This window comes from Vidua macroura, chromosome 8, assembly GCF_024509145.1.
Source record: "Vidua macroura isolate BioBank_ID:100142 chromosome 8, ASM2450914v1, whole genome shotgun sequence".
Lineage (NCBI taxonomy): Eukaryota > Metazoa > Chordata > Aves > Passeriformes > Viduidae > Vidua > Vidua macroura.
Genome location: NC_071578.1, coordinates 33,580,004 through 33,588,437, shown reverse-complemented (window position 1 = coordinate 33,588,437; position 8,434 = coordinate 33,580,004). Strand labels below are relative to the sequence as shown.

Here is an 8,434-nt window from a genome sequence, read left to right as displayed (position 1 = left end):
CGCCATGCTGCCGCTGCCGCCGCGCCTTCGCCTCCTCCTCCGTGAGGGGCTCCCGCCGCTCCCCCAGGATCCCCCAGCCCCGCGTCCCCGTCGGCCCACGCCGCCCTTCACCTTCGCCCCCCGCCGCCTCCGCCTCGGCCCCCAACACCCGCTCTTCGAGGTGAGGCGGCCCCGCGGGGCTGCGTGGGGGCCGCTCCCAGCGCGGTTTCCCCCGGAGCAGAAGGGTTTGCGCCGTGCCCTGCAGCCCTGCCCGCCCGCCCACCGCCGCTCTCTGCTCCTCTCTAGGATGGGGACGTGCACAGGCACCTCTACCTGCAGGGCGTCCTCACCAGCCTCGAGGCGGTGGCCGAGAGACCCAAGTAAGTGAGGCGGTCTCGTCGCCACAGCTGCGGGCGAGCTCTGAGTCCGCCCGTCATGGAGTCAAGGAATGGCTTGGGTTGGAAGGGTCCTTAAAGATCATCTCGTTCCCCCCCCTGCCATGGGCAGGGACACCTTCTGCTATGCCAGTCTGCTCCAAGGCCTGTCCAGCCTGGCCTTGGGCACTGCCAGGGATCCAGGACAGCCACAGCTGCTCTGGGCTGCTGCAGCTGGCACAGCTCCAAGCGGGAAGGCCGAGCCTGGAGCAGAATCTTGGTCTTGCTCTTGTGTTTAAAAGCCAGGAAGTACTTTCGAGTGTTGTGTGAGATTCACCTATGGGTGCCTCTTAAAAAAGCACTGGCACTGAGCTGTCATCCACAACTGCAACTTTTAGCTCAGACAGCTAATTTATTTATTAATGGCTTGTTTGTTCTTCACCGAAGCACCATTTAACAGGAGCCATAATGGTTAATAAGTTTCCAATGGCAGATAAGTTTCCAGCTGCCAACACCATCACGATCTTTGTTCCATTGCACCTGGCATCATTATTAATCACGAAAAAATGCCACGAGTGTTGTGGCTGTAGGTGTGGGCCTAGTGGAAGGTGCCCCTGCCCATGGCAAGGGGTTGGAATCAGATGAGCTTTGTGGTCCAAATCAACCCAAGCCATCCTGGGATTCTCTGATAAAGTCACCTAGAGGGGATTTTTGCAGCTGAAATTAAGGCTCTAATTTAGCTTAAAGTCCTGATTTCCCTGCAGGGTGTCCGAGTTCAGCTGCCACATCTCTGGCTGCAGCCAGGTGTTTGACACGCTGGAGAGCTACGAGCACCACTACAACACCCTGCACAGGAACGTCTGCTCCTTTTGCAAGCGCTCCTTTCCCTCTGGGAATCTCCTGGATATCCACATCTTGGAGTGGCATGACTCCCTCTTCCAGATAATGGCTGAGAAGCAAAATATGGTGAGCTGCCATGCCCAGCCCTTGCCTCGTGGTTGGTGTGCACTTCTTTTTTTGTTTTTTTTTCCAGTTATGTCTTCTTTCCTTTCTCCTCCCTGCCTTTCAGTACCAGTGCCTGGTGGAAGGCTGCACGGAGAAGTTCAAGAGCAGCAAGGACAGGAAGGATCACTTGGTGACCGTGCACCTTTATCCTGCTGACTTTCGGTTTGACAGGCCCAAGAAGGTGAAAAGGTAACTGCAGAACTTTCCTCCTGTCCTGCAAGGAAAGTGTGAGGGAACTGGCATTGTTCAGCTCTGAGGTGACCTAATTGTGGCCTTCCGGTGCCTGAGGGAGCTACAGGAAACATGGAGAGAGACTCTTTACAAGGGATGGGGTGCCAGGAAAACAGGGAATGGCTTCCCGTTCCCAGAAGGCAGGGATAGATGGGATATTGGGAAGGAATCCATCCCAGATGGACTCATTTCCTATGAAGTTCATTTGATTTCCTTGGCCCTGGGCTCACGTGGCAGCTCCTGAGGCAGGATGTAAAATTTTGTCTCTACAGTGGCTCCAAGCACACAAGCTCTCCAATGGAGCAGGGCACCAGTGTGCCCATGGATGTGAGTGTGGAGATGGCAGAGCAGTTCCAAGTGAATCCCATGGAAAAAGGGCCTGAGGAGAACATGGAGATCTCTCAGCCTGCAGCCAGCCCCGGCCCCTCGCTGCCGGAGAAACGGCTCTACAAATCCAGGTCAGTACTTTGGCCTCAGGGGCAAAAGGGGCTGGGAGTACTCCATCTTATCAGCCCTTTGCAGCATGGCTTGGGGTGTTCCTGTGCTGAAGATAAACCAGGCAGGAATCCCATGCGTGCTTCCAAAGCCATTTTTGAAAGAAGGGAGTGTAAGGAGGAGCAGGACGTGGGTACACTGTGGGGGCTGTGCTTGTCTGCCCATCTGATCTCTTCCCAAGGTATTGCAGGATGCTGCATCTGCTCTCCTGCTCCTCATTATCAACCACTGCAGCTGCCCAAGTGTTACATTTGGTAACACCTTGTTGTAAAGAGGCCTCCAGGACAGGAATGTGTAGAGTACACAGGAAATCCAACCAGTATTTCACCCGTTCTTTAAATTCTTTGGTGATTTACATGTCCTGCTCCTCCCATACTTTGCTCTTCCCACTCTGGGAGCTTAAAATGCCCCACAGAGCATTAAGCATCCCAGTGAGCTTGTGAGGGCCGGGCTCTTAACATGGATTAAAGCCTGTCTCCCTTTCCAGGATCCCATCCACAATTTGCTTTGGACAAGGTGCCACCCGAGGATTTAAAGGACCACGGAAAAAAGTCTGAAGGTCAGTGCAGCAGATTTATGCAAGATGAACAGGCATGGAGCCAGTGCCACCAGGGATATTTCCAGTTCCCACTCCGTGGAATAAACCACCCAAACCAATGGAAGCTCTGCCAGCATTTGGGCACATGCTCCTGATGTCAAACAGAACTGTCACCACCCAGCTGAGTTAAGAATCCTCAAGATTTGAGGAAGGGGAACCCAGAATGTGTGGTGAGGTGTTAAGGAAACTGTCCTGCAGCTGAGGCTGCACGGGACTGGGTGTTTTATTTTTTGCCTTTTGAGAGTAAAAAAAATGGATTCAAGAAGTTACAAGATGACAGCGTGACTGTATGGAAGCTGGAATAACTGAGAAAAGAAAATGGAGGAAAAAAAACCCCATTGGTTCTTAGTTCTGACTTCCTCCATCTTGCTGAAGTCTCCTCTGCACCCCGGCACCTGCTCTGAAAGGTTTGTCTGGGCCAGGAGAAGCATTTTCACTGGGAGTTAAAATAAAGTGACTTCCAACCAGGTGAATAAATAAGAGGAATTTTTACAAAATTGCTCCATAGACCATTTAAGTGCTATTTTGAAGCCCAGGCAGAGTCAGATGTGTGAAATGAACCTCCCTCCCTTTGCTGCAAATGCTGCCAAAATCAAGTTGGGATGGAGGTTGTTTTCCCTCTTGCCTTTCCCTTCCTTTGTAATCTCATCCTCCTGGATAAAACTGGAAACACAGCCACTGGTCTTGGCGTCCTGGTGAATCCTGACACTCAAAAATTGTGCATAAGGGGAAAAAAGGAGGTTTCTGGAACAATGTTTATCCAAGAAGCTTAGGATCTATAATTGCAATTTTTTTCCCTTCCCCCTCTGTGAGGAATAGAAGATCAAAGGGGCTTTGAAAAATCCTTGCAAATGGGAGCAGGGAATGATGTTTACGGAGATATAGGAGATTTCCCAGTGAGTTTTAAAATGCTTTACTCTGTTTAAAACTCATCCAGCTTGTCCAGCCCTAATCCCTGCTCCATGGGCTCTGGAGAGTGCTGTCAAACCCTGCAGCCACACCACTGCCCATCATTTGGTGGGCACTGCCCACCATTTTGGTCCCTGCTGGCATCTCTCAGCAGGGACCAAAAATCACTTCCCAACACTAAAGCCCTGAATGAGGCGTTTTTCCCCACACTGGGATATCTGGGAACGGGAAGCAGGCCCCATGCTACTGGAGATGGCTGCAGGCTTTGGCATGTGGTGGTACAAAGGTCAGGCAGCAGCCCAGTCTGCTCTTCCTTACTGTGTTCAGGTCCTGGAGTTCTGACTTGGGAATTCCTTTTTCCCAGAGCCCAGGGTCCCCAAGTGCCCGCCCTTGCTGTTGGGAAACAAATTGAATTTACTGATTCTCTCTTCTGGCCACCAGCTTTTCCCAGAGTCCATGGGCAACAAAGTATTTCCCAGCTGGCCAGTGGCTGTCAAAAATCCTTTTTTCAAGCCAAAACTTGAATTTCCCATCTCTGCAGAGATCGTGCACTGGCAGGAGGACACGGACCTGCCTATCCTGGAGAGCCCTGGGGTGCACGGGGTGCTGCCATGTCCTGGAGCAGCAGCAGCACCTGGGTCCACCCAGGGCTGGGAGGGACACGTGGGATGGGCGACAGCAGGACCTGGGTCCACCCAGGGCCGGGAGGGGCATGTGGGATGGGCGACAGCAGGACCTGGGTCCACCCAGGGCCGGGAGGGGCACGTGGGATGGGCGACAGCAGGACCTGGGTCCACCCAGTGCCACCAGGCTGCCACGGGGTGGGCAAAGTGCAAGGCAGGTGTGACAGAAGGCAGCCACAGACAGGTAGGTCCCTGCCAGCTCCGGTGGGCACAGGGGGTGCTGGGGTCAGGGAGGAGCTGTGGGCACAGGAACAGGGTTTGGGCCGGCACCAGCCACACCGCTTGTGCCACCACGTCTCTGCCATCTCGCTCTTCTCCACTCGAGGACCATGGGGCTCCGCAGTGTGACCATCCTGCTGGGCATGGCCCTCCTCCTGCTGGCACCTGGCAGCAGCCAGGTGAGCCCTGCCTCGACCTGCCCTCCCACTGCCACCTCTGCTGAGGGGACCCCCGTGTGACCCGTGCCCCCCCCCCCCCCGAACCCCCTTTTCTCCCCACAGGCTCTGAGCAGCTCCTGGTGGAAGGACCTGGCCACAGAGCAGGATTTGGCTGAGGAAAGGTAAGAGGTGCTTGCATCTGGCTTGCAAAAACCAATGAAGCAACACTCCAAAATGGAAAGGGATAAATGGTAGCTTTGTGCCCCTCTTGTTGCTTTGTGCTCCCCAAAATGAAGGGGGTCCCAGCTCCATCTCCCTTCCTCCCCAAATTATGCAAACTCCCATCCAGCATCCAGCTGGTTTCTCTATTCCTTCTGTGAAACAAATATTTTAAGTTAGCCCTTTTGCACCCTGAGATCCCAACTGGTGCTTCCTGGAGTGTGGGCAACCTCACCAGGGTCCCTGCACTCCACTGGGCTAGGATTCTCCTGGGACAGGGGGGTATTTGGCAACCTCTCCTCGATTTTGTTCCCCTCTTCCAGCATCCTGGGCGTAGGAGCACCAGAGGAGGGTGAACCAGGTATAAAGGTCTTCTCCAGCAGTGCCTGGGCTCAGAGGGGCTCACCCCAACTCCAGACAAGACCAGAAGAGGACGGTGACCACCTGTACCATGCCCAAGATGATGCCAGTGACCGTGTGCCATTCTGGATGCCGGCCCCGAAGGTGCAGAATGGCCCGGAGGAGGATCGTGACCACCTGTACCACCCCCAGGATGATGCCAGGGAGGCCGATGCCAGGGAGGCCAATGCCCGTGTGCCGTTCTGGATGCCGGCCCCGGAGGTGCAGAATGGCCCGGAGGAGGATCTTGACTACATCCACCACGGCTGAGTGGAGATGTGCCTGGGCTGTGAAATGAGGGGTGGGAGCCACCCCTGGGGTTTCCTGAGGAAATTTGTCCCTTCCTACTGAGCCTCGAGCCTCACCAATAAACCCACTCCTCTCTCCATGTCCTGGTGGGCTCTTCATTACTGCCAGAAACCTGCTGCTAATTGCAGGGCCTCCAAACCTGCAGGAACTCCCTCAGGATTACCCCAAGGTGCCAGGCAGATGAGGATGATGCTCTGGGACAGGAGACTCAGCCTATCATCCCAGCCTCAGTTCAGCCCAGGTGAGGCTGAAGCAAACTCAGCACATCAGTGTTGTACCACAGGCTGTCCCCTTCCTTGGCAACACCCAGACCTATGTTCCACGAGGCTGCTCGTGCCCAGCCCAGTGTCAAAGAGCAGTGAGGAAGCTCACTGAACCCAAACATTTCCCAGCTAGGATGCCCCATGTCCCAGCAGCACCTAGAAAACCCTTTAATAGCGAAGGCAGAGGTGGTCCCCACTGCTGGCTGTCACCCCAATCAAGTATGGCTCGCCGACGGGTCCCGGTCCCCTCTGCGGGGTAAGGCGAGGGTGGATGGGCTGCAGGAGGCCGTGGGGACCTGCACCACCCCAGGGACCTGCAGCTCCCAGGCTCAGCTGTCGGTGAAGTTGGCCTTGCGCTTCTCCACGAATGCTGTCATCCCCTCCTTGCGGTCACTCTGGGACAAGCAGAGAGGTGAGGTGACAGGGAGGTTCGGGGGGGCTGCAGCAACCCTCTTATCCCTCATGCCACAGGGCTGATCCCCCTACTCACGGTGGCAAAGGTGGCGTAAAAGAGGCGCTTCTCTGTCCTGTTCCCCTCTGTCAGCGTCGTTTCGAAGGCTGAAAGCAAGGGAGAAGTTGGGGAGACCCCTCTGCCTGGCCTTGCAGACCCCCCAGGGGGTTCCCAGTCGGCCCCCAGCCCCTACCAGCATTGACTGACTCCTTTGCCATGGCAGCCACCAGCTTGGAGTTGCTGGCGATCTTCTCAGCACAGGCAATGGCTGCGTCCAGCAGCTTCTCCACAGGGTAGACCTTGCTGACCAGACCTAGGATGCACAGTGGGAAGTGGGGGGATGGCTCTCCACCAGACCCCTGCAGTGCCAGGGCTGTCCCATGCCCCTACCTGCCTCCTTTGCCTCCTTTGCTGAAATCCGCTCCCCGGTGAGCACCATCTCCATTGCCAGCGACTTCCCCACTGCCCTGGTCAGCCTCTGCGTCCCGCCAGCGCCTGGGGCATTTAGGGAAGGGAGAGGTTCAGAGAGGGGTACCTGGGTGTCTCCACCCCAGCTGGGATGGAAGCCCCTGGCAGGTGCCTGCTGCTCACCTGGGATGGTTCCCAGCAGGATTTCGGGTTGCCCAAACTGCGCCTTCTCCCCGGCGTAGATGATGTCGCACATCATGGCCAGCTCGCACCCGCCTCCCAGCTGGCACAGGGGAGGCAGAGATGGGTCAGGGGATGCTGGGGTGGGGACAGGGGGTGCAGGGAGATGCGGGGGACACTCACGGCATAGCCATTGACGGCGGCGATGATGGGTTTGCGGACAACAGAGACCTTGTCCCACCCGGCGAGGAAGCCACTGTTGTAGCACTCTTGGAAGGTTTTATTCTGCATCTCCTTGATGTCTGCACCAGCTGCAAAGGGAAGTGCAGTGGGACGCCAATCCCCTCCAAAACTTTGGGGTGAGCAGAGGCCTCCGTCCTACCTGCGAAGGCTTTCTGGCTGCCGGTGAGGACGATGGCTCCCACCTCCGGGTCGCTCTCCATGGCCTCCAGCGCCTGCCGCAGCTCTGCCATGAGTCCCTCGCAGAGCGCATTGAGCGCCTGAGGCCGGTTCAGCTGGATCAGCCCCACGTTCTTCTGTGCCCCCGTCTTCTGTACCAGCAGGTACTGGAATGCAGCCCCTGCCCGCCACACCAGCACTGCCCCGTTAGCCCACCGGCTGCCGGGCACCGGGCGGACCCCCGGCCACCCTCGACAACGCCTGGCCACCGTCACTCCATGCTATTTAAAGGCGACCTTGATGTCAGCGGTCACCGGCAGCCGGCAGGACAGCCTCGGAGGAGCTCCCAGTGCCGCCCTAGCCCGCGAAGATGAAGCCCCGTGACCACCCTATGCTGGGACAGTGCGCGTGGTCCACGCACCCAGTGCTGGGATCTGGTGCACAGTCCAGCGATCCCGGTGGCCGGTGCTGGGCCGCAGCGCCGGTGCCCTGCTATGCAGTGCCGGTGCCCATACATGGCCCAGGGCCCCGGTGCTCGGTGATGGGCTCTGGAGCGCAGCTCCGGAACCACGTGCAACTCGCTAGGCACAGCCCCGGTGCTGGGACCTTGTGCTGGGTCCTGGTGCCCGGTGCTGAGGCCCTGGTGCACAGCCCAGGGACTCCATGCCCGGTGCAGAGATAGCACACGGAGCAGGGACGCGGTGCCCGCTGCCGTGGCCTGGTGCGCAGCCCAGGGACCACGAGCAGATCGATGGGCACATGCCCGCCCGGCGCTACGACCGTGCCCGGTGCAGGGACCCGGTGCCCGGCGCTGAGCACTGGGCTGGGCCAAGCCCACCCACCCGCTGTGCCCCCCCGGTGCCCCGGTGCTCACCGGCGCTGCAGCCCCGTGCGCCGCGGGGAGCGCGGAGCGGCGGCGGGAGGCGCGCTCGGGGCAGGGCGGCGGCGGCGGCGGCGGGGCGCAGGAGCGCTCGCAGCGAGGCGGCCATGGCGGAGCGCGGAGCGAGTCCCGCCCCTCCCGCCGCCGCCCATTGGTGCAGCCGGCCCCGCCCCGCGAGGCGCCGTCCCCATTGGCCGAGGCGGGGCCGCGGGGCGGGGCCGCGACCCCCGGGCCGTGGGAGGGGGCGCGGGGCCCGATCGCTGCCCCGAGCGGGG

General features: G+C 58.4%; 3 protein-coding genes across 4 annotated transcripts; 2 read left to right on the top strand and 1 right to left on the bottom strand.

Annotated features, from left to right (window-relative positions):
• The first annotated feature begins 4 nt into the window (after nucleotides 1–4).
• ZNF511 (zinc finger protein 511) lies at nucleotides 5–3,182 on the top strand. Its single transcript, XM_053983840.1, has 6 exons — nucleotides 5–160; nucleotides 286–359; nucleotides 1,118–1,319; nucleotides 1,423–1,547; nucleotides 1,862–2,047; nucleotides 2,572–3,182. Exons 1-6 carry the CDS (start codon nucleotides 5–7, stop codon nucleotides 2,639–2,641), a joined length of 813 nt encoding a protein of 270 aa, XP_053839815.1. The 3' UTR covers nucleotides 2,642–3,182.
• Nucleotides 3,076–5,641, top strand: PRAP1 (proline rich acidic protein 1). Of its 2 annotated transcripts, XM_053983856.1 has the most exons (4): nucleotides 3,076–3,150; nucleotides 4,600–4,672; nucleotides 4,775–4,833; nucleotides 5,194–5,641. In XM_053983856.1, exons 2-4 carry the CDS (start codon nucleotides 4,604–4,606, stop codon nucleotides 5,537–5,539), a joined length of 474 nt encoding a protein of 157 aa, XP_053839831.1. In that variant the 5' UTR covers nucleotides 3,076–3,150; nucleotides 4,600–4,603; the 3' UTR covers nucleotides 5,540–5,641. The 2 variants fall into 2 exon arrangements, with proteins under 2 accessions (XP_053839831.1, XP_053839830.1); XM_053983855.1 differs by lacking the exon at nucleotides 3,076–3,150 and having other exon boundaries at nucleotides 4,506–4,672.
• A 344-nt stretch (nucleotides 5,642–5,985) lies between these two features.
• Nucleotides 5,986–8,268, bottom strand: ECHS1 (enoyl-CoA hydratase, short chain 1). The gene is made up of 8 exons (XM_053983839.1): nucleotides 8,154–8,268; nucleotides 7,263–7,460; nucleotides 7,064–7,191; nucleotides 6,884–6,983; nucleotides 6,683–6,787; nucleotides 6,486–6,605; nucleotides 6,332–6,399; nucleotides 5,986–6,236 (listed from the first exon to the last, which is right to left on the bottom strand). The coding sequence occupies exons 1-8, from the start codon at nucleotides 8,266–8,268 to the stop codon at nucleotides 6,171–6,173; spliced, it is 900 nt and encodes a 299-aa protein (XP_053839814.1). The 3' UTR covers nucleotides 5,986–6,170.
• Nucleotides 8,269–8,434: the final 166 nt, after the last annotated feature.

Excerpts from the sequence above, each read along its gene's own strand:
- ECHS1 (XM_053983839.1), bottom strand. The coding sequence starts at position 8,268 with ATGGCCGCCTCGCTGCGAGCGCTCCTGCGCCCCGCCGCCGCCGCCGCC. Across the intron at positions 6,606-6,682 it reads AAAGGAGGCAAAGGAGGCAG|GTCTGGTCAGCAAGGTCTAC; the intron begins GTAGGGGCATGG and ends TGTGCATCCTAG. Across the intron at positions 6,400-6,485 it reads AAAGGAGTCAGTCAATGCTG|CCTTCGAAACGACGCTGACA; the intron begins GTAGGGGCTGGG and ends CCTTGCTTTCAG.
- PRAP1 (XM_053983856.1), top strand. The coding sequence starts at position 4,604 with ATGGGGCTCCGCAGTGTGACCATCCTGCTGGGCATGGCCCTCCTCCTG. Across the intron at positions 4,673-4,774 it reads TGGCACCTGGCAGCAGCCAG|GCTCTGAGCAGCTCCTGGTG; the intron begins GTGAGCCCTGCC and ends TTCTCCCCACAG. Across the intron at positions 4,834-5,193 it reads CAGGATTTGGCTGAGGAAAG|CATCCTGGGCGTAGGAGCAC; the intron begins GTAAGAGGTGCT and ends CCCCTCTTCCAG.
- ZNF511 (XM_053983840.1), top strand. The coding sequence starts at position 5 with ATGCTGCCGCTGCCGCCGCGCCTTCGCCTCCTCCTCCGTGAGGGGCTC. Across the intron at positions 1,548-1,861 it reads AGGCCCAAGAAGGTGAAAAG|TGGCTCCAAGCACACAAGCT; the intron begins GTAACTGCAGAA and ends TTGTCTCTACAG. Across the intron at positions 2,048-2,571 it reads AAACGGCTCTACAAATCCAG|GATCCCATCCACAATTTGCT; the intron begins GTCAGTACTTTG and ends CTCCCTTTCCAG.